This window comes from Sipha flava, unplaced genomic scaffold (genome assembly GCF_003268045.1).
Source record: "Sipha flava isolate LNK unplaced genomic scaffold, YSA_version1 1_pilon_pilon, whole genome shotgun sequence".
Taxonomy (NCBI): domain Eukaryota; kingdom Metazoa; phylum Arthropoda; class Insecta; order Hemiptera; family Aphididae; genus Sipha; species Sipha flava.
Genome location: NW_020272783.1, coordinates 3108444 through 3130962, shown reverse-complemented (window position 1 = coordinate 3130962; position 22519 = coordinate 3108444). Strand labels below are relative to the sequence as shown.

At 39.4% G+C, this 22519-nt stretch overlaps 1 protein-coding gene across 5 annotated transcripts in view; it reads right to left on the bottom strand.

Moving 5' to 3' along the window:
* Nucleotides 1-7: 7 nt before the first annotated feature.
* LOC112682094 (mucin-7) overlaps nucleotides 8-22519 on the bottom strand; it is a 132827-nt gene continuing 110315 nt past the window's right edge. For 4 of the 5 annotated variants that reach the window (XM_025552572.1, XM_025552573.1, XM_025552570.1 and 1 more), the window contains one exon: nucleotides 8-584. In XM_025552572.1, the coding sequence (XP_025408357.1) occupies nucleotides 245-584 (340 nt within the window). In that variant the 3' untranslated portion in view covers nucleotides 8-244. Of the gene's footprint in view, nucleotides 585-12750; nucleotides 12831-22519 lie in introns of all 5 variants that reach the window. The other variant, XM_025552571.1, reaches the window with a different exon arrangement.

Here is a 22519-nt window from a genome sequence, read left to right as displayed (position 1 = left end):
CCTCCGCCGCCGACGACACCGCCGCCGCCGACGACGCCGCCGCCACCGACGACGCCGCCGTTGCGCATGTCGGACGGCATGTACGAGTTGGCGAAGTACGAACTCATGTTCAACAGGTCACCGCAGTTGCCCTCCACTTTGCCGTTTGCGGGACTACGGGGTCGCGTTGCGTTGCGGAACGTCGCCGATGCGATGCCGTCGATTGGCGCTCGACACGCTTATCGCTGGACCGCGGAGTGCGCGGCTATTGCGGGACGCGGACAACAGCGAGTGGGCCGTACGCCATCGTCGTCGTCGTCGTCGTCGTTGTGGTCGTTGCCGCGGCCGCGGTGGTGATGCTGGTGTGGCCGGTGTCTGCGGCGGTCGCCCGCGGTGCTTGTGCCGGCCGCGGCCGTTCCGGTTCCGACGACGGCGGTGGTGCTGTGACCGGTGCCGCCGGTGGTGGTGGTGCTGCTGCTGCTGCTGCTGTACCGACCGCGGTGGTGGTACCCGCGCTGCGGCTGGCACTGGTACTGGTGGCGGTGCTGGTGCTGCTGCGTATGATTGTCGTCGCGATCACTTGGTCGGGTACGCGAGATCCGCCCCTGCAACACACCAAAACGGAACCGTACGGGTCAGTGGATGGCAAACGTGTACCGGCGCGCACGTGCGAAATCCCATGTTCCCCGGAACGGGTTGCCCCCACCCCATGCGTCCCGTCGCTGCGGTGACCTTTGTGCGTGCGGCGTCGCGCACCTTTGCACGTTTGTTTATTAACGCGCGCGCGCACTCCTCCGCCGCCGGATGTTCCGTACAAAAACATCAATAGAAGACAAATACGCGGCCGTCGACGGGTCACAATGGACTCTTATATTGTGTACACACCTCCGCGTGGGCCCCTAGTAACGCGCGGGCACGGAAGCGTGCGTGTACGCGGCAAAACGCGCGCGCGGTGAGGGTGACAATATGATTTCGATACGTATAGATCGTATAGATCGTACACCTAACCGGGGGTTAGCAGCTGCAACGTCGTCCGCGGACGTTCCGGACCGTCGCAGCCGTCGCGGAGGTTGCGTGGGGGAGGAGTGGATGCCGCCGTGTTGGCCGATCGTCGCCCTGCGCGTCGCTAGACGGCTGTGGGTTACGCGGGAAAACAGAGGATCGGTCGATTTCGACGAGATCTGACGTCCGATCGCCGGGTCGAAGTCAACGGGTGACTAACGGCAGTGCAACAAGTGCGACGCGGTACCCGTGAAAAAGTATGTCGAACCGCGACGAGAGTTGTCGTTCAGCGGTACAACAACCCGTTTAGGACGAAATGATTAAACGGCGGTCAAATAGGAGTATAATAATAGCCGTGAGCTTGGTGTACCGGTCCAGGAAACAGGTCCGAGAGTTCTGCTGCGGACGTCCGACAATCGTTGTTCGCCCAAAGAGACAAGTGATATCGATTGTACTCGACAAGGGTTCAAAAGAGTTTTCGGTAACGGGGAACCTACGGTCGGCGCAGGCTAAAAACACCGTTCGCGTGACGCGCAAACGATTCGACGGCACTGGGGCACTGAAGCGGGTGAAATGGCACGTCGACGTGCCGGGTTGTCGGTACGGCGGAAACTGAAATTCTCTTTCCACCGTTTCTGTTCTGGTTCCGCCGAGAAAACGCAAAACGAACCAATGACGCGGGGGATCGGTGTCACGGGTACGGTTATTAGCGGCTAGACGCGTTATTAGCGTCGTTCGGTTCATTATTTCCTAATGCGACGACGACGTCCTGCGCCGCAGCTAAACGCCACCGCTAGCGCGCGCACATGTGCAAAAATACACATACGAGCGCAGGAAGACGGGTCGGATTTCACTGGGTCTCGCCGGTGCGCGTCCACAACGTTCGGACAACGTTTTATCTCCGGTGTGAAACAGCGGTGGCGCATAGGTAACAGGTTAGGGGTGCGAGGCGGCCACGACCTTTGCACCGGTTGGTCCGACGACGAATGTGTACGTGTTGTTCGCGAACGGTGGATTTTCGGTGGCCAGAGCCAGCGGGTTAGGTTAGTCTTTACGCAGAAACAAAAAAAATAATCGACAAACGAGAACGGCTCTACGTACAGGCTGGATGAGAACAGTAGTACGACATGCCGGAAATGTGACGGGGAGCTGACGGTGGCGCAGGCCGAACGCGACCAGGGAGGGTAGGAGTAAACTTGATTTCCGCATCGTTCGTGCACGTCCGCCCGCTGCCGCCTATGCGTCGAAAGTGGCCGCGAAAGGGTTGACCGGTTCGTGCGAGCGCATCATGAATAAAAGAAACGTAAATTCGTCGAGCAGCGATGTTCCTCCGTACACCAGTTCAAGGTCCGCCGGGACCCGAATTTAATATGCAAAACTCGACGGATATCTATGAACGGGGAATTGGGGGGGGGGGTAGAGGTGTACATGTACGTCAGGCGGTAAGTGGTCCGCAGAAAAGGGTGAACGAGAAGGACAACGAGTGAGAGAGGACGTGCCGGGAATGAGTAGGTTACAGTGAAAGGGTGTGACGAGAGAGACGTTCCCTAGTGTTCGTTTCTCCGTGTCTCGGGCACATACGTCTTGCGTTGCAGTGAATGACAACATCTAACCCTTGGGTTTCTTTCGCATTAATTTCACCACTACGTCGTCCTACGCCCGTGCAGTGTATTACATTACAATACGGTATAGGTACGCGATAGTCGAATTGTACACGTACAGGGGGCTACGATCAACCCCTGTGCGTGTAACGTAACCGACAAATATCGCCGTTACGAAGTTGTACGCTATTAATATACGTATATGCACGTCGACGCACGCTATATTAATCTTAATTTTTGCCTTTTTTTTCGCTGGTGCTCGTGGGGTGGCTCGTTTTTTTTTCGTTAATTTTTTTCTTTTTCGACATTTCTTTTATTACAAACGAACACACACGGCAACGACGATGTAGTAATAGAAACATTATTCGCACTCGTACACGAGAACAAAACAATTTTCCGTGCACACGACCGTCGTGCAATTATTATTATTACTGTTACGGTCGCGTAAATCGCATTTGCATTATTCTTGTCGGTACTGCAGTCGACAACGCGAAAGTACAAGCGGTGCACCTGCATAACATTACGCACCGTCTTGGGCTCACGGTGGCGGCGGACGAAGACGCGGACCGTTGCGACTACGAATTACGAAATTAACGAGATGATAACGACCAGACGATGTACGCTGTTATGCGTTTTGTTCGTCCACGCGGTGGTTTACAGCGGTGTGATTAAAAATTTATGTTTAGACTTCCGTTTACGCGCCATCACGTGTTGATGGTGTCCGACGAGTTAATAATACGAACAATCTGATATCGCTGCTGAGACGGTATCGCTCTTTGTCTATTTTTTCTCATTGGTGTGCAGTTTCTAGGGGTGTGAATTATTGAAACCGCACAACGATGGCGGGCGTTATTGTAGTACGATAGCAGTACTCTTGCACAACGGGAGAGCGACGAGATAAAACTGAAAGCCTATGAACACGACCGTTGATTAATTCATGATTTTCGGGACGTCACCACGGTGGATATACCGCAAGGAAATAACATACAGTACAAAGGCATTCGGGACGAACAGTCATCGGGTCGGAAACTACGGTTAAAACATAAACCGTCCGTACGAATCAATAACGAATCGAAAACGCACATTTTTTCCGCATCGTAATAAAAATAATCATACGAGTTAAATACCTTTTAGAGTAGTCAACATCGATGAAAGTAAATTCAATTTGTTCATAACAATAATGAAAAGCACTCGACCGTGACCTATAAAGATCGTATTCAATAACCGCGATTGTAAGATATACAATGGTACTTATCACCACGGTGGAATCTAGAAAATTTTATCGCAACAGGCCGAACGATAAATATGTAAACTATAAACATGACGGATAAAGTTTTTTCGAATTAACGGGGGGGGGGGGGGAAGGATCGCGCTAGTGAAATTGTTTAAACAGAGAATTTCAGACGTTTTAGGCGAATGAATTGAGTTTTCAATATCAATTCATAATCCTACCGACTACTGAGTCGGTGTTGTTTCCTCGGAAGAATAAAAAGAAATTGAATATAAACGACAATCGCCCGTTTAACGAGAACGGCATTCACGCGGGCGCCGCCATCGGATTTCGGATCAACGAGCATGATCTATGTGAGCGCGTCGCAACCACGGTGCCGGGCCGCGGCGACTAGATCGCGCGTTCAACGCGGACAATGTTGCGCGGCGATGACGGTCGAGTATCGATCGATTGATCGCGTTCCGCCTGAAATGACGCGTCGGACGGTCACGTTTTCGTTACATTTACACGAAATATCGATCGCGTCTGTCCTAGGATCATTTTGGGGAGGGGGGACGATCGAAAATGTCGACCGGTGGCCGTCCCGTTCCGACGTACCGCCGTTCGACGGAAGCAACGGGTTTCGCGACCGAACGTTTTTTATTAATTATCGATTTTTTTTTTTTTTTTTTTTTATCCAAGCCGACGTGAAGAAATCGGAGAAATCGGTTCGGACGGAACGCGGAATCGTTTCGAATCAGGAAAACGTGCCCACTGACGGCGGCGCCCGAAATCGTGCTGACCGGCAACCGCGTATACACTCCGATCGCTTGTGCGGTAGCGCGCGCTTCGACCCGGCGCAGTCGTTTCGACGACAGAATAATAAGGTTAATACCCGTTCCTCCACTGGAAACGGTGCTGTTAGCGGTAGTATTAACGAATTTCAAGCGGATTTCAGCCGATAATCGAACTGATACGTGAATACGAAGTGAACGTAAATAAAAAATAAAAAACAACAATATCCGTTCCGTAACAATTTCATATTTTCCTAACGACCATTTATTGGCATCGTAGTAGATTTTTCTGTAACCTGTAGTGGATCGATTTTTATAAAAAAAAAAATATATATAAATTTAACACCGCCAATACCATCGAGCACGTGTGTTCGATTGCCGGACAACGAATAGCTTATAGATCGAGTTACAAGGGAAAAAGATAAAATAAATATATCTCTGACCGTCACTCTTGGGCATCCGAAACGAATAGATTGTTGACTGATCGCAAGGCCGTATCTGGGGGTGGTCCAGGGTGTCTGGACCCCCCCCCCAAATTTCTTCAATATTTTACGGACGTTTAAAATATTTCTTTATTTTTAATACCAACATAAATGTTTTCAGTCAAAAATGACTTAAGCTCCAACTAATCATTGACTGCTTTTAATTTTACATCATAATATCATATGAAAATATGATATTAATTTTGATTAAAGAAGATTAAATCTTTTTCTGTCTTATTTTTAACCAAATGTCAAAAGTTAAAATCTAAATTCAATAAAATTACAATATACATGTTATAGAAAAAAATTTCTAGATACGGCCTTGACTGATCGAACTAGACCTGGTATTAGAAATCGAACGTATCATCGTCGTCGAATTTTTCGCGTAGAGTTTTAAGTAAATCTATTCAAAAAAATGTACCCGATTTATTTTATAAAACCTTGACGCATAAAATGATATTGTGTTTTACGATATACGTCATTGACCGAACGAACGGAATTGAGCCGAAGATGATGCGCTTTCTCGTGTATTTTTCTATTATTTCGATTATCGTTACGGTATTCAACAAGTGTTTAATATGTTGTTTTTCTTAAAAAAAATAAAACTCATTTGCGATTCAAACGTGTACTCGAGACCACACTCCAGAACCAACTAACGAAGATTTTAGAATGTTTCCATAACAATGGACTGTATTGGACAGTTAAACAGACTCGAATTTCGTAATACCGACAATAAAAGAGGAATCTATAAATAAATGTATACAAATATTGACGGTTGATGAATCGATGCCCTACGACAATAATAACTTTTGACAAACGTCAACGCACAATTCGTTCGATAGCTTAACGACGTTTATTGATGAAGTCCAAAAATGAGAGAGTAAAAAAAAAGAATCATCATCATAATCATTTCACTTAGTGAAAAACAGCACGTCAGGAAATGTTGGAAAAGTTACCGTATTTATTTTCTTTTTAGAAACGACAACGATAAAAACAATTTACCATGTCACTTGTTCGAAAATTTATGTTAAAAATCGTTGCAGACGTGTTATGAGCACTGTATACGCATCGGTTTTTAGTGTTGATGTCGTGCGATTTTTTTTTTTAACATTTTTTCAGTCGTATTACAATGAAGGGTTACATTTTTTTCGCTCGCGACGCTCCATCACGGTGGTCAGTCGAACCACATGGTGATAACGTCACGTCGTCCAACAACAAAATGACATCGGCGACAATACAATCTAGATGGCGGGACGAGAAACGATAATGCTATCTGTATTGCCAGGCGATCGGATAGGATCCGCGGACAGATGGTGCCACGGGACTTGTCGTGGTGGACGCATGAACGCGTCAATCGGCCGCCGTGGCTGGGTGGAGCCTACGAGCCGAAGGGACGACGCATCATCCGTCAACTGTCAGAGGAACCATTGCCGGCTGTTATGGCGATCGGAGAAACCATCGTTGGCAGGAGGCGGCCGTGGCGAAGGGCGTGCAAAGGGAATGGCAGGGCGAAAGAGAATTTTGTGCGGCGTTTCGCACGCGTCCGGTTCACCTAATTCGTCGCGAACGGCCTCAGGGACGATTAGGAACGTTTTTTTTTTCGTCTGCGGTTTGACACGCGAGTACGCTAAGGTCATTAAGATTTAGCGCAACGAACACTTTAAGACTTTTGACGACGAGACCGGCACACGGTATTGCCACGGGTCGGTGAAACTGAAGGCACGAGAACGCGTTGCGACCGATGGGCCTACGACGGTCGTACGCGGACAGAAAAGCACACTCGACTGGCGCGTAATCGAACGGTCCGACAATCGGGCGGGTAAAGAGAAACAAAATTTTACAAAAAAAAAAAAAAAAAAAAACGTTCCGGCCGATTTGGATTGGATTCGTTGTGGCCCGGTAAGTGTTCGCACGAAGGTACAACACGTTCCGCATTGTCACTCACTCGTCGGTGGTCGAAAGGGAGGAAAAAATAATTTTATTTTACTTCTTTCGTTGTCCAACAGAACCGCTCGAAACACCGTGATTACTAATCATGTGAATCGTATTTTATTTATTTTACTATCCGCCGCGCTGTGCATTGATTCATTACACGCGCGTGTAACGTTATAGTCGATTATACATATGTTTTATTTTTGTTTCGATAAAATTCCAATACCAAAACCAAAAGTTCAACTGTAGCAGATCCTTCTGATCGACGTTCACACTCATGCGGTGGTCCCGAATTTATTATAATTTTAATCATTTACAAGGTAACTCCTTTCGTTTATACATTCATACGTATCTATCATTACGTTCCATCGGCGATCTCGCGGGATGGACAGCGTTGATTTTCCGTCCCTTTTTGCGCGTCGCTCCGATATCAAAGTGGTATTGAAGGCACGGAATATTTGGTTTTGATTTTAACACGACGTTACGGCGAAGTATAAATATTTCGCAGCAACTTCGACAGAAAATTAAAACATAATAAGTTACGTTCTATATCTATCATCGTCGCGGCTTGTACGAAAGATCAAAGTTTCGACTGTATATATATTATATACCGCACGAACTAAATATAATGATTTATGAATAGAAAATAAATCACCCGCGGAGATACGAGACAATATATGCATACATAATAATATATTAAGTAATGAACAACAGTGTACGAATACAACCGGTCAACGATTGAATTGCGTTTCCGGGACCGTTGATGAAAGATGCTGACGAAGACGAGAAAATCTTGACAGCGAACCGGAATTGAATATTGTATTGTTATTACTTTATCGTCCGCGGCAGAAAAAGCTCGTCTTCGCGGTCATATGCCACGTGTACGACACGCACCGCACCCTATTCCTCCACTCCGCGGGTAGACTTTATAGCCCCGAGGATCCCTTTTTTTCCGCGTATCACTAAAATATAGAGCTACAAAACCATCGCACTCCCACCATACGTTATAATGTACACCGTCAAACCATTACGCGTCATCCGCGTTTTCTTTACGACCGTTTAACAAGTCGTAAAAATACCGTTTCGGCGACATGCCGCAACTGACGTATAATAGATATAAAACATGCGTAATACATTATACATTAATAAAAGATGAACGTGTGTATGTGCGTGCATGTGTCTGTGTTCATTTACTTTCCCCGTGATAGATGTTACGGTATAATAATCAAATTAAAAAGAACTTAAAAATCAACCGCGCAGGACTAAACGTACGAGCAAATAATGTTGCCGTCATGAATAAAACATCGTAACGATTCTTTTGTTGGGCGACAGATTTCTGACGTGGTCTAAAAAAGGCAACGTTTATACACGCACGCGCACTAATTGAACATCGGTGTATTATTTTATACATTGAATAGAACCACCCCAAATAATTCTAAAATAATATGACATGCGCCACAGCCAAGTTTAATAAAACACGATAAAACGTCGGACGTTCAGGCGGCATGTTTAGGATTGTATTATATAGATGGGGTATTAAAAAATTACTTTGAGTGGTATAAGCCCATCTTTAAATATATACCTGGACATAAGAAGATACAATTATATATATATATATCAAAAATGGTTAAAAATCAAAAATTATGTTCAATGAATATAGTATAAAGTTTAAACGAATTTCAATAAACTTAGTTCGTATTGCAAAAAATGAGTTAACTGAATCATAAGTTGAAAAACTATATTTTCTGATAATTTAAGTCTTGGTTATATAATATAATATTTTACCATATTTGTCGATTCCATGTAGGTTTTGTAATAGATTAAGAAATACAAATATATCTTAAATTATCTTACTATTATTATACACTATATTTAATTTTAGACTCATAAATTATGCATGAAAACCAAACAATTAACATACTTGAATACTGTAATTCTCCTTACTTGTTTAAAATTAAATCATCTTCCATTTTCCCTGTCTAATCCAGTATACCATAAATTAAATAGCAGTTCTAATGTGTATTCTCAACATAAAAATAAAACGTAAATTTATTATACCGTATGGGTAACCACTTAAAAATAATAATCACAGATAATTTGTTTTACAGTTAAGGCAGAACATAAATTGCAAATAAATGCAACATGCACTTTGTTAATCGTTTGTATACGTTTATTTTTTAGTTAAAATGTTTTCTATGTATCCTTTAAAATTTAATTGACTTAAATTAAACTGAAAAATTTTAATTGTTTTTAAGGATTTAAAACAATAATTGTTATAAAAAATGGTGTCTTAAAAAAATTTAAAAAAAATTAATTAGATAATGTATAGAAAATATGTCTAGGTTCAATAATTATCCCAATAACAACATGTAGATATTTTCACATTATAATTTTGGTTTCTTATAAATACATAAAGCTTTATTACATGCAACCAAGAATATTATATACTTCACACGATTTATAGCGTATAGTATACGCTAAACTGTATCCTAAACATTTATTGTCAAAATATGTTTTTTTTTTTTTTTAAATAATTAGTCTATAAATTAAATATGTAATGTTAAATATTTGATACAATTATTAATTTAAGTTACATAGATCCCAAATATATATTTTACCAGATATATATTTACTCAGCTATTATTGATAAGAATATAATTTGACCTACAACAAAAACAATTTATTACCAGATTTGGTTTTTTGAAAATCGAATAATATGAAATCACCGGATCACATTTATAGTTTTGGTTTATTATTTAATATATTTTTGTTATTAATATTATTAAAAAAAAAAACATTTATTAAAATATCTTTTGCGCATCTTAATAATTATAAATCCTAACCACGAATGATAATATATTACCTGCTTTTTTAGAAACTCGACTAGACTACGAATACCACGATCACGTTGAAGGCAGGGTTGACGGTTTTGACATTAACCGCCGACGAGGTAGCGAATAAACGACTGCATTCGAGCACCGGTGGCTGACGTACAGTGACCGCAGATTTCCAAAAATCGTTTTCCCAGCAACTCACAGAGCCCCCATGGAGACCCCCGCAGGATTATCAATTACTTTATTAAAATTTCATTGCCCCCTCTGATGGCCGCGCGTGCAACGAGAATATAATAGGTCGTTGGTTTTTAATTGTGCACGCTCGGCGGTCTCGATTGAGACGTCAACTACCGCATGCGTATGAGATGATTATGATGACACATAAATAAAATTAACAACACAATATGTACGCATGCGACCCCGCATGATTATATGGGTACTGGTGCGGCGGCGGCGGCAACCCGATAGCCCTGCACGAGGGGTAGTCGACGGCGGAGAGGGTACGTCGGGGCTGTCGGGATCGATGTCGTGGATTCGCTTTGGCGGGTTTGATTTATCGCGTTTCTGCAGGGCGGCAACGGTCGACGGCGAAAAGCGACAGGAATCGCGGGGTACAGATCTCCAACGTATCAATAGGAAACCAGTGGGAGTAGGTGCAGACCGAAGGGAAACCCGTAGAAGGCCAACCGTGCGCCGTACACAGCGGTGGGAAAATAAAAAAAATGTCCGGCGACGCGAGAGCAGCATTAGATCTCAACCTTTTTGACGTCGCGATTCCCAAAAATGGGTAAAAAAAAAAATCAATCCCTCCCTTCTTATGGTAAACACTAATTTGAGCTTTTACCTTTGTTACCGTTTACAAAACGTATTGCATCGTTAACCGTTAACGAAACAAGTTTTCGAACGGCTAGATGAACGAAATTAAGCTTAGGTATATATAAGCTACTTAAATATACTATAGTATATTTGTGCGACAAGTTAACTTTATCATTTTCATCATCACGGTTACGTATTCGTTTTTTATTTTTTTCTAATCGACGTAGGTTGTCCGGTGGTTAATTATTTCTGACGGACGCGACTCCCAGGTCGAGAAACGCTGCGTTAGACGATCATCATTATAGTCGTTGATCACGGCGACGAATCTTGCAGTGAATGTGCAGGGCCGCGGGCCGCCGTCGCGGTCACGTTCGACGAGCGGTTGCTTAGAAATCGCATACAGATGGTCTTGGTCGAGATCAGCCCACGGGGACAGACGAGGATGATTTTTCGCGTAAAGTGAGTTGCACAGTGCGGAGCCACAAGAGGGTGCGTAGCAAATTTTGATTTTTGAAAGGTGTTCCGAGCACGTTACGGAAACAATACTGCTCGTTGTACGGTATAGCGAACCCTTGACTAGAAAATCAATTACCTATAAATTACTACTCGTACAGAACCTAAAAAACTCTAGTAAAACTAGTAAAACTCGTAAGTTTGCAATGCGATGTGCAGCTTTAATACGAATGTCAAACTTATCTTACTGGCACGAGAAATTCCCTATGAAATCAAATACATGAAATAAAGTTTTTCGTTTATTCATAACCCTTTCTCACCGTTTGAGTGTCGTGTTTTAGAATATTTTTGAGCACCGTGATATAATGCAATATGAATCCAAACAATAATAACACGTTGTAGACACATGTGCGCACGGTGCCATTCGTTTGTCAATGCACGATGCACTTTTGATGTTCATAATTCTTTGTCTTGTTTTTCTGTTTTAAGCATAATAATTCACCATGACATTATGGTATAATTTCTTCTTTTTTTTTTTTTTTTTTTTATAACTTTTTTTTAATTTTACATAATTTTCGCAAGAGAGGGGGGAAGGCAAGTAAAATAATAATTACGAAGACTTTTTTTTTACATTCTCATATCAAATTTCTTTTATCGTTGAACACAATCTACCGTATACGTTCACAAGCCATCACGTAGTCCAGACCAGAGTGTATATGACGCAATAACACGTTATAATTATGTTGCTTTTTTCTACTTTTAGCGCAATTTCTAAAACGTTTTTAAACCATGGGGTCACCTTGTCGCATCACACGCAGCACAAAACGATCGGTATCAAAAATATCAACAAAACACTGTTTCGTTGTAATATTCATTTCAGTTTTGCTAGCGATTTTTTTTTTTTTTTTTTAGCGTCTTGCGACGTTGAGGCGGCGTTGAATGGGCGTGGAATAAAATTGTTGACTGTTCGTTTGGAAAATATTGTAAGCATTCATGAAATGCAATAAGGAATGGTTGGCGATCGAAAAATCCCTATCCTATATCATTACTTATAGGTATAGTATAATAATACGTAAACGGAATACTTAACAAATATTCTACATTTCAGCTTTGCAAAATAATCGATAAGACGTTCTATATCGCCAATGAATACCTATAATATTATGAACTTTTCAATATCTAGTTATACGAACCTCTAGCAATAACTCCAGTACAGCGTTTCTGTTATCGATAAATCGCTTATCACGTGCACACGCGCACTTGAGAATGACACGTCACGATTAATTATCGGAAAATGTTGTGATATCATGTTATTGTTATACTACGAAGTTGAATATTTTTCAACCGAGTTATTATAACATATACACTCATACTTAAGGTGCTAACGTATAAACACATATTACGGTATTATTATGCAAGCGATATGGTGGCGTCGTAATTTACCCGAAACTATTGTTCTGACTAATGAATTTATAACGGTGTACAACGTGCAGCGCGGTACACGTCGTCGTGACGAAGACCAGGATCGCCCATCTAGTTAACATACGCAGCAGGACGCAAGAGGATATGTATAAAATACATAAGAAGACATATATAATATATATTATATATTGAACGTTTACGTGTTTATGTGTGTGTTTAATATACCTTAAGGAAAATATTGTATTTTTTCACGCAGGCGAACACATGGCCCCACCCAAAGAACGCGTACTGTACGACGGCAGAGTCTGCAACAGATTTTCAAATATTATTATGACTATATGCTATGATATGATATGCGATGCGAGAACAATCGAAGAGAGATGGTCCTTTGTTACTTTACCGTCTTACCAAAATAATTTTACACAAAAAAAAAGTTTACAATGAGTATTTCCATGACACATATTCCACTCGAAACGTTAAGGACTTTGTACAGACCTGATGTTGACGCGTTCGATTACTTTGTACGTACATTATTTTTACTAAATTTCGATAGTCGTGTAAATAATATTGTTTTTTTGATAAACAACATTGTTATAAAATAATAAATGTACAACAAACGAGGTTTTTAACTTGACAGCAAAAGTGAAAATTTATTTTCTAAAAAAATGATGGATTGCATATCATATTTTATTATAAAATATCGGATAAAGGTGCTAGTGTAAATAACAAGAAACACTATGAAATAAAATGAATGTGCAAATCACGGGCAACGTGCACTAACGATGTATGAACTTTGCTCTATGCAATTTAGTAAGTATAATGTCAAATTATTTCAAAATTAAATGCTGATAAAATACTCGTGATTGTATAGGTCCACCGGAATAACTACATTCAAATTAATCTAGATCGAGAAATGTATATACGACCCAATTTCAAATAACAAAACAAATTGTTATTAGGTTCAAAGATTTCTGTATAATAGGAAAGTTTCTTATTTGGTATGCCATTTTAAATTTAACAGGGCAATACTGATAAATTATAAAGTTTTTATTATAAAAAAAAGATCTTAATTAGTATTATTCGTGTTTACTGTACAGTATGATTTGTTTATAAATATTGAACATCGAAAACAAGCAACAATATCAAAGTACAACCCGAACGATATTTACCTTCCTCGAAACATATAAATATATTCAAAGAATACAAAAAACGCATGTAGAACGAACAAAGTATTTAGTGAATGAACGTCGTAAAACTAATTGCACCATCGTCGTTAAGAAATCTCAATGGAACTCGTTAGAAAAGCGACCACAAAGGGTTGAACATTTATTTTAGACCCTTTCTATGGTCTGTTTAAATGCGCGTAACCTCATAAAATTACATGAAGTAATAAACCATTGTCACCACGTTTTTAGTGGGTAAATTAAACTAAAAATAAACATTTAACCGAGTTCCTCGATTAAAATTCTTCGCGATTACCTACAATCACGACAATATACGAGAAGGATTATAACACATTGTTAAATAATCCTTGTTGGATTCCATTTCAAGTCAGCTTACGAAATTCGAAAAGAGAAAGGTCGTCAACAACATTAGCGTGGAAAATAGCAGCATTCGATAGATGCGTGCGAGTATAGTATAGTTGATGTCTTCGCAACGATCACGACCGTTGTCGTAGTCATTAAGAGCGATTTGTTAACGAAGAGAAAACGTTAATAAACCAACGGAAAAAACAAAACAAAAGGAAGTTACGGTAAATATGTTCAGTTTTTTGTTGGAAATTTAATACACACGCACGACATCTTGTTAGGAAAACGAAAAAGACGTGGTGAATTTTATCTATTGAGGACAATCGACTCGGAGGATGGTTATTTGCATTTTTTATAGAAAAAACACAACTTACAGGTGCTGATACTCTAGATCCAGGTGAGATACGTGGTACGAGTATTCATAAGTACAGAGTATGGAATAGATCCAGAGATTATTATAAAAAATAAGATATAAAGTCGTGTTTAAGAATTTGTTTAAATTTGAAAGTAACATTAACTCATTGAAATCAAAAAAACTATTCGAATCCACGATCAATTAAACATGATAAAACCATGTAAGAAGCACATTTTTTCGTTGTCATATTACTGGTTTTCATCGAGCTGGCGAAAAAACCACCTGCGCTTTGATCGCAATTGCACGCTTGGAATGGAAACAAAACGATTAATCGAAGCAGATGAGATCGGTGATCATGTCGGATGGATGACGTCGTGCTCGCACGGCTGTCGCGATCAACCGGCGGTCTTGTCGCGAAAATTGCTGCGCGTATAGGCTCTGTTGGACACCTGCAACACTGAAAACCTACGGCACAGGCGTTCAACCGATCGAGTCGCATGGTCACAGCTCTTCGAATCAGCTCCGGTCGAACGAAACACGATCGGCGACCGGGAGAGGATTGGCCGGAGAGACTATGGGTGAAAACGTCCGGCACGCATATTCGATCGTATCGGTCGAAAACGGGGGGAAAAAAATAAAAATAAGCACGCGCGCGCTAACGTTTGTCGAACGCGCATCGGCAATATGTGGAAAATTTATAGGAAAATTCATCCTTCCGGCAGCAGCGGCACGGCGAGAGGGTGGCCGAACCATTGGTCGGGCGGCCGTGCGGAAGCCGTGTACGAGTATATTTAAACGTACGTAGTCGCGCCCCCGACAGGGTGGCGGCGGCGTTTTTTTGATAAACAGCTAACACGCGTCAGTGGACATCCGGTTGGACGTTTGCCCGTTCCAATACCCGTTACTGCACACTACAAATGCGTCGCGTGCACGCGGAACCGTATAACCCCATCAAGCGTATAAGGACAATATCAGCGCGCGTGATTTATATTTATTTAATATCATTTATTCCGTACATGTCGTTCGGCGTTTCGCGAACCGGCAACGAGACATTACGACTACGGCGGGGAATAGCTGCTGCCGATCAGGCGACGCGAGAAGCCGTAAATTTCCATGTAGTGCCCCATGCACTCGCGTTCATTTGACCGACCCCTCTCGTCAACCCCCCCCCCCCCCCCCCCCCCCCCCCCCCCCGCGGACGACCCCCCCCCCCCCCCCCCCCCCCCCCCCCCCCCGAACGATAACGGCCGATTCGATAAAATACCCCCGGCTTCGTGCGTTACGCGATTAGAACATTAATCGTGTTAAAATATTTATTCATACGTATATACGAGATATATATTGTATGGCTACTCGAACACATTGTTGTGATACCATTGTACGGATAATAAAAACGATCGTGGTCCTCCGAATGACACTTGTACGGCAAAACGGATGATCGCGTACGATAAACGGTGTTTTCGGATAATAATATTAAAAAATACAAAAAAAAAGTTGAACGTCCGCCGTTGCTCGCGTATGCCGAGAACAATGACTAAATATACGTATATTTCGTTCGAACAACGTTCCGACGAATTGTTGACGGGTTTTCGGAGGTTAGAACGTACATCGCTGAAATTATATTTCGTAAGATTTCGACCGAAGTAACAGTTACATACAACATGGTACACGCATGTTGCTGTTTTATCTGCGGCGTTTATTTCCTTTCGGTTGGCGTTTCTTTGCCGCGCACAAATTATAGAAAACGAGCTTACGTTTATAATATTTTACACTAGGGAATCACCGGTGCTTTGATGGACACATAAATTATTCATGGACACGTAGACTATTATTATTATTATTATTATTATTATGTATTCAATAAATAATAAGCATATGAAACTCACCCAGTATAATCTGTGTTATTATAATTATTATTATTATGGTTAGTTGTGAAAAATCGATTTCTTCTTACCTGCAAAAAAAAAAAATAAAAAAAAATTAGATTAGCTCCTATATAATATAAAACTATATGGTCATGAATCATCAAGATAGATATTGTTTTATGATTTATTTATAGTAACTAAATACGCATGACTGACACAGATGCTAACAGCTCTTATCTGAAAGATGAAACGCGCAAAGCACAATAAATCACATTATTGACTAAATGAATAGAAAAATCATAGGCTTTATAATTTATTGGCTAAATAATAATATTATATAATATAATGTGTTATCAGTTTCGTGAAAAAAAATAGTTCGACACGGGCGTCAATAATAAATTCACAATTTTTTTTTTCTTTTGTTGATGATATAATGAAGCACAACCACCATGGGCTTTCCGTCAATAGTTGGGTACATCGCGTGTAAGCTGTATATTTTTTTGCGCCCCATTGGATTATTATCATAACAATTGATGTCGAACGCCGTTAAAAACGATATTTCATTGCGGTTTACCAATCAGCAATCGATATTTAGCCAATAGCCAAAGTGTGGCCCGCTCTATATACAAAATTCGCACGACACGACTAATGAGGAATACTTAAGGGTACATAAGGTATGTTTGGTATAGCATAAATAAGAAGAACTATTCGGAAAAATTAAAATTGATTTGACTGCACACAATCACTCACACACGCACATATACATCTCACTTTTATTGTAGATCACCTTAAATCATAATAATATTTTCAGTTTTAACCATTGGTACATTATTATTAGTCTCTACACATGTATATATTTTGAGTATAAATTGCGTTTCCATGTATCATATATCACTATTGTCTAAGGCCGACGGCCAATTCCGAATATGCAAGAAACGTTAGTTCGGCCACGACTATTACCCGATGTAGCCAAACTTCGTATTGTTCTCTAGACATCTATAATATTACATAATACATTATATACGTCTATCTACACTAATCGAGTATTTACATATCAACCAAATGCGCAATATACCAATTATATACTTTATATAAATACAGTAGCTGGTGTATGTAATTCGGAAACATATTTTTGTAGATGTTAGGGAATACATTAACGGAAAAAAAAACACCACCTACTCGTACCTACGATCAAACTATCCTAAATGTAAACATTATTTATTATTTTTTTTTTTTTAATGATTTATTAAACGAGCTTAATAAATTATTATAATGTCGGACACGCTGACGTTAATCTCATTAGCACCTTTTTTTTTTCAAAACAAACGTGTGCAACTATGAATATAATATATATTCAGACGCTGTCATAATAAGAATTTTTCATTTTTTAAAAACTCAATTTTCCAAAAATTTAACAACCGTAACAGAAACATCGGTTTTTGTTTAGCAACACTCCGTAAAATAATACGTCGGTTATATTAAATATTCACGGTTCGGATACAATATATTATGTACATATATTTTACTCGAAAAATTTAAAACGAAAAACAAAATTAAATCATGGCTGCTCCCGATTAACAACTGCACTGTATATACGTCCGACTTTGTAATGGACATGTATACGAATACGCATCTGGTCTTACGAGAGAGCGACGGTATAAGTGGGTGAATATGAATAAATTTAATGTATATATAGTCCCTGTATAACTATGTTATTTCGTATAGTCGTATAAAACACTCGGCTGTAAATCGAATCGATAGTAAAAGTCTGAAGGAGGGATTTCTTCCACCCCTGGAGTATGTCCGTTGTCGATCGCGTATAATTTAATACTCCCGTTTATAAATTATAAATTTATATCACACACAAGCTCATACACAAATACACCTTAAATATATAATATATGCATTATATATATATATATATATATATATATATAGGCTTTAAACGACGATCCGCACGATTTCACGACCCCAACCGCAGCGGCAACCTGCACAAACTCAATTCCCGTCCAAGTACGCGCGCACACGGTATACTCTTATACGTTATGCATACGGTTTATACGTACGACATTATACATATTACATAATATTATGTGGACGTATATTTACGCAGCGACGACGACACGAAGCACACACACCCACGCGCGCGGCGTAACACAAAGACCTTTTGTTCTGCAGACTTAAAATCCCCGTCCGGGCGCGGCGCAACGCGGAAAGACACCCCGTCGCGCCAAAAGCTCGTTAATAACGCACCTATCACCGCCACGGCGTAAGAGCGCGCGCGCCCCGCACCCTTGCGGCGTGCACACACCCCTCGCATGAACTTGTTTTAAGTCGCCGCGTGATTTAGCCCATCGTGTCGTTTTATACACGATACACACATACATACACACAAACCACCACCACCAGTGCTGTGTTTATAATATATTATTTATACTTCCATGACGCGAGAGCGTTATCATATATACATGTACAAACGTATATGGTAAACGAAAAGTAAGCTATATTCATATACAATTATAGTTTACCGCAAAAACAAAAAATAAAATAAAACCCATTTTGCGGAAAAAGAAAACAATAATAACGTACATTAGATTATATATACGTAAATAAAAACTCCATAGACCGAATCTCGTTTGTGTCGAAATTAATTGTCCGATCGGAGAGGCCTCGGGTCGTTAAACATCGTGAAATTAATGGGCTCGGTTGTGTACCATAAACCACCGCGATATCATCTTTAGCTTAACGAAGAGGGAAGAGGGAAAAATGTTTTTATAGATTTTCAGCTCGTGCAAATGTTGCCTTGTGAAAAATGTGTTTCGTAAAGATCGTAAACAAGGCGTGGAGGAAAACGTAAGAGATGTACACGTCAAAGGAGGAAAACGTGTTATAGTGCATCACTGTACTCAGATATTATGTACTCGTATGTACGCGTCACTGTGTACGATATTAGTTCAACCCTTGCGTTATTAATGCGGCCTACATTAATGTACCCGCGTGCCGGGCAATTTCGAAATGTGTTTAACAATTTGGCGATTTGAGTATTGGATGAAGACTGCAGAAAACAAGAATCCGTACGCAAAATCACCCCGTGGTTGTTTTAAACAAAATTCGTTCTCAAAAATTGTTGTACGTGCGATGTGGGTACACGTACGTTTGACTACTTGCGTATTGTGTGGAAAGAGTGTGGGTCTCAAAAACTAGATACTTATTATGTGTATTTTTATCGACACTTCAAGGGCAATATCGTAGATTTATTATTTTTAGAACGACAGAGCGTATTGAATAATAACTAAGACCCAGTACACTGAAATTGGTTCAAGCCGAGAACATTTTATTGCCGTAAACTATGGTAAAATTTTGCTTCAACAAATTATTCGGACGAGGTTACACGTGATTACATCGAGTTGTATCCGTAATGATAGAATACTGCTTTAAATTTTTTTCAATTTTATTATTTGCATTAAAATATAAAATTTCATATTTATTAATAAATCAGTCGGAGTAATAATATAACATGGACTATTTATTCCATAAATTAAGACGGCATTTAATGTATTATGAATTATTATTTTTAATAAAATGAGTTTATGAAACAATTTCATGATACAAATATATATCTCTAGTTGATTTTCAAAATTACTGTACAATTTAATTTTAAAAGCTATAGCATGTCAACGATTATTGATTATTAGTAATTTATAAACTATCAAATTATAAAATATTTGAATTTAATACAAATAATTTGGACTACATACGACATTTATAACTATTGTACCTAATAAAATGTATTTATTTGAAAGTTTATCATAATTTACTATTGCTTTAGAATTTAAAATATCAGTTTCCTATTTCACAACTCAGGTATCAAATTCGATATCTGTATCCGGTTCCATTTTTATTACTGTTCATAGTATATATAAATGAAAAGCTAATCTTTTTATTAAAACAAACACTACTAAAATTGAATATTTTTATAATCACCGGTTGGATTAAGCTAATCATCAAGGTTGATACTTTTGATATGACGTAATATAACATAACTCAAAAAATTACCATTGCACACTGCAAAGCAGACGAAAATAGTTTTGAAACGATTAATGAAAATTTATATTTTGAAGTGCTGCTGAATTCACTAACACTCTGAATACCGACATACTTTCAAAAACTGACGTATGATAAATATTAAGAGGAAAAATACAATCACATTTTGGGTGAAAACGAATGAATATTATACTTATCTAAGAACCAGGCTCATTAATGAATAAACCATTAATTATTAAATAAATGTATATGAACAGAACATATCTTGTTTAAATAGTTTAAAAATCATCAATACATTTCCGTACAACCATATAAATCGACTATAATACGATAAATGTTATCGGTTTTAAGCACGAACACTTTATTTGTTAACAAAATATATTTGTATTAACTACTAATCGTTAATCGACCATGGTTGAGAGTATGAATAATATTGAGAGAAAAGTGTAAGTATAATTCTATATTATAATACGCAAGCTACCTATTCCGCGATTAGGTAAATAGGTTAAAGCAGTATAAGGTAAATATACTATTACCCACTTGTAATTCTAAAAGGTTTTCAGAGTAAGTATAACAGTTGTGCCAAATATTTTAACATAAATGCTATCTATTATCTATCCATAAAATGTTTAAAATTGAGGTATTATAATTAAAAATATAATTTAAAAAAAAAATGAATGATTGATTCGGGTTAAATATAGTAGCGTTTGGCTTTTGAACTTGGTTAATATATCAATCAAGCACATAAGTTATCCAAATTATTCCACAGTCATAGTGTTTTATGCTGTTCCGGGGAATAAACGTTATAAAAAAATAATAATAATTCTTAAAGGTACATCGTAAAGAATTAGTAAAATAGTAAATCGTTATTTTTTTTTTTTTTTATTAAACCTTATCCATTTCAATTCTATAAATTAAAGTAATGTTACGTAGCGGAACAATTACACGCAAGGGTCCATACGGTAAAAACATACTAAAATTTGCTTTCTCGTAAGTCGTGATTGAACAAAGATCTTTTGTAAAATTAATTTTTTCATGTTATATTGAACGCGATGAACGCGACTAACACCAGCATTCAATTAAATAAAACATTAAGGAAATTAACATTTATCTTTATGATACGTATGTGTATATATAAGTGTGTGTGTGTGTACATATAGATTCTATTACATTGTATTTGTTCAAAGCGCATATTTTAATGCGCTTTCCTCGACATGATCTATGTGTATTATTTCAAAGTGGTAACATAATATGACGATTACACCAACGCCAAACCGATATGTATACGAAACGATATTTATGGTATTTATGCGCGGCGGAAAATATGTACAACGATTCGTATCGCAATTGCGAGTGATTATTTATCGTTCAAACAATACATCTATACATGTCTTTATGCTGCAGGATGAGCAATTCGTAATACGAGTAGGTATAGATAGATGCAAATATAACGTATATGCGAGTGTGTGTATGCATGAGAGAACGAAAACGAAATAAAAATAGTGTCGATATTTAAAAAAAAAAAAAAAAAAAAAAAAAATGAACGATCATCTTTAAATCGAAAACCATTATATTTGTTGTAGGCGTATTTATTGAGCACGTATTTACAAAACAAAATATTCACTGGTATATCATAATATGATACGTGCGTAAGTACAATTGTATTTATGAAGAACTAATCTAAAAACACAAAAACCGGTTCTCGGACATGATTGAGCTATCAGAGACGAAAAATAATAATAATAACGGTAACGAAAACCCTTCGCGCGACGCGTTCTAACCGTGGCCAATCGTCCCTCTAAACGGCGCGCCAGGTCCGCACGTAATAATATGCCTAATGTACACGTATTAATATTACCGTACGGTACGCGCACGACATCGCATGCATACGATTTCGATAACGCAAAAAAAGGGTTGAAAACGGTTGTGTTTTTTTTTTTTTTTTTTTTTTTCCAAGACCGATGTTAACGAGACCAAAACGAATTTACCTTTCGTACCCTTCCTCCGGAGGCGCGTGCGCTCTGGTGCTAGTGCCCGGAAAACATAGTGCCCGCGGACCGGCAACAACCGGTGGGAGTCGGACGACGGTCGAAACGATTTGTCGCAGATCACAGCACAAGGAATCGGAAAAATTTTGAAAAATTCGAAAAAAAAAACTATGGCTCGCACGACGCGGACCGCATTTTTTTTTTTTTTTTTTT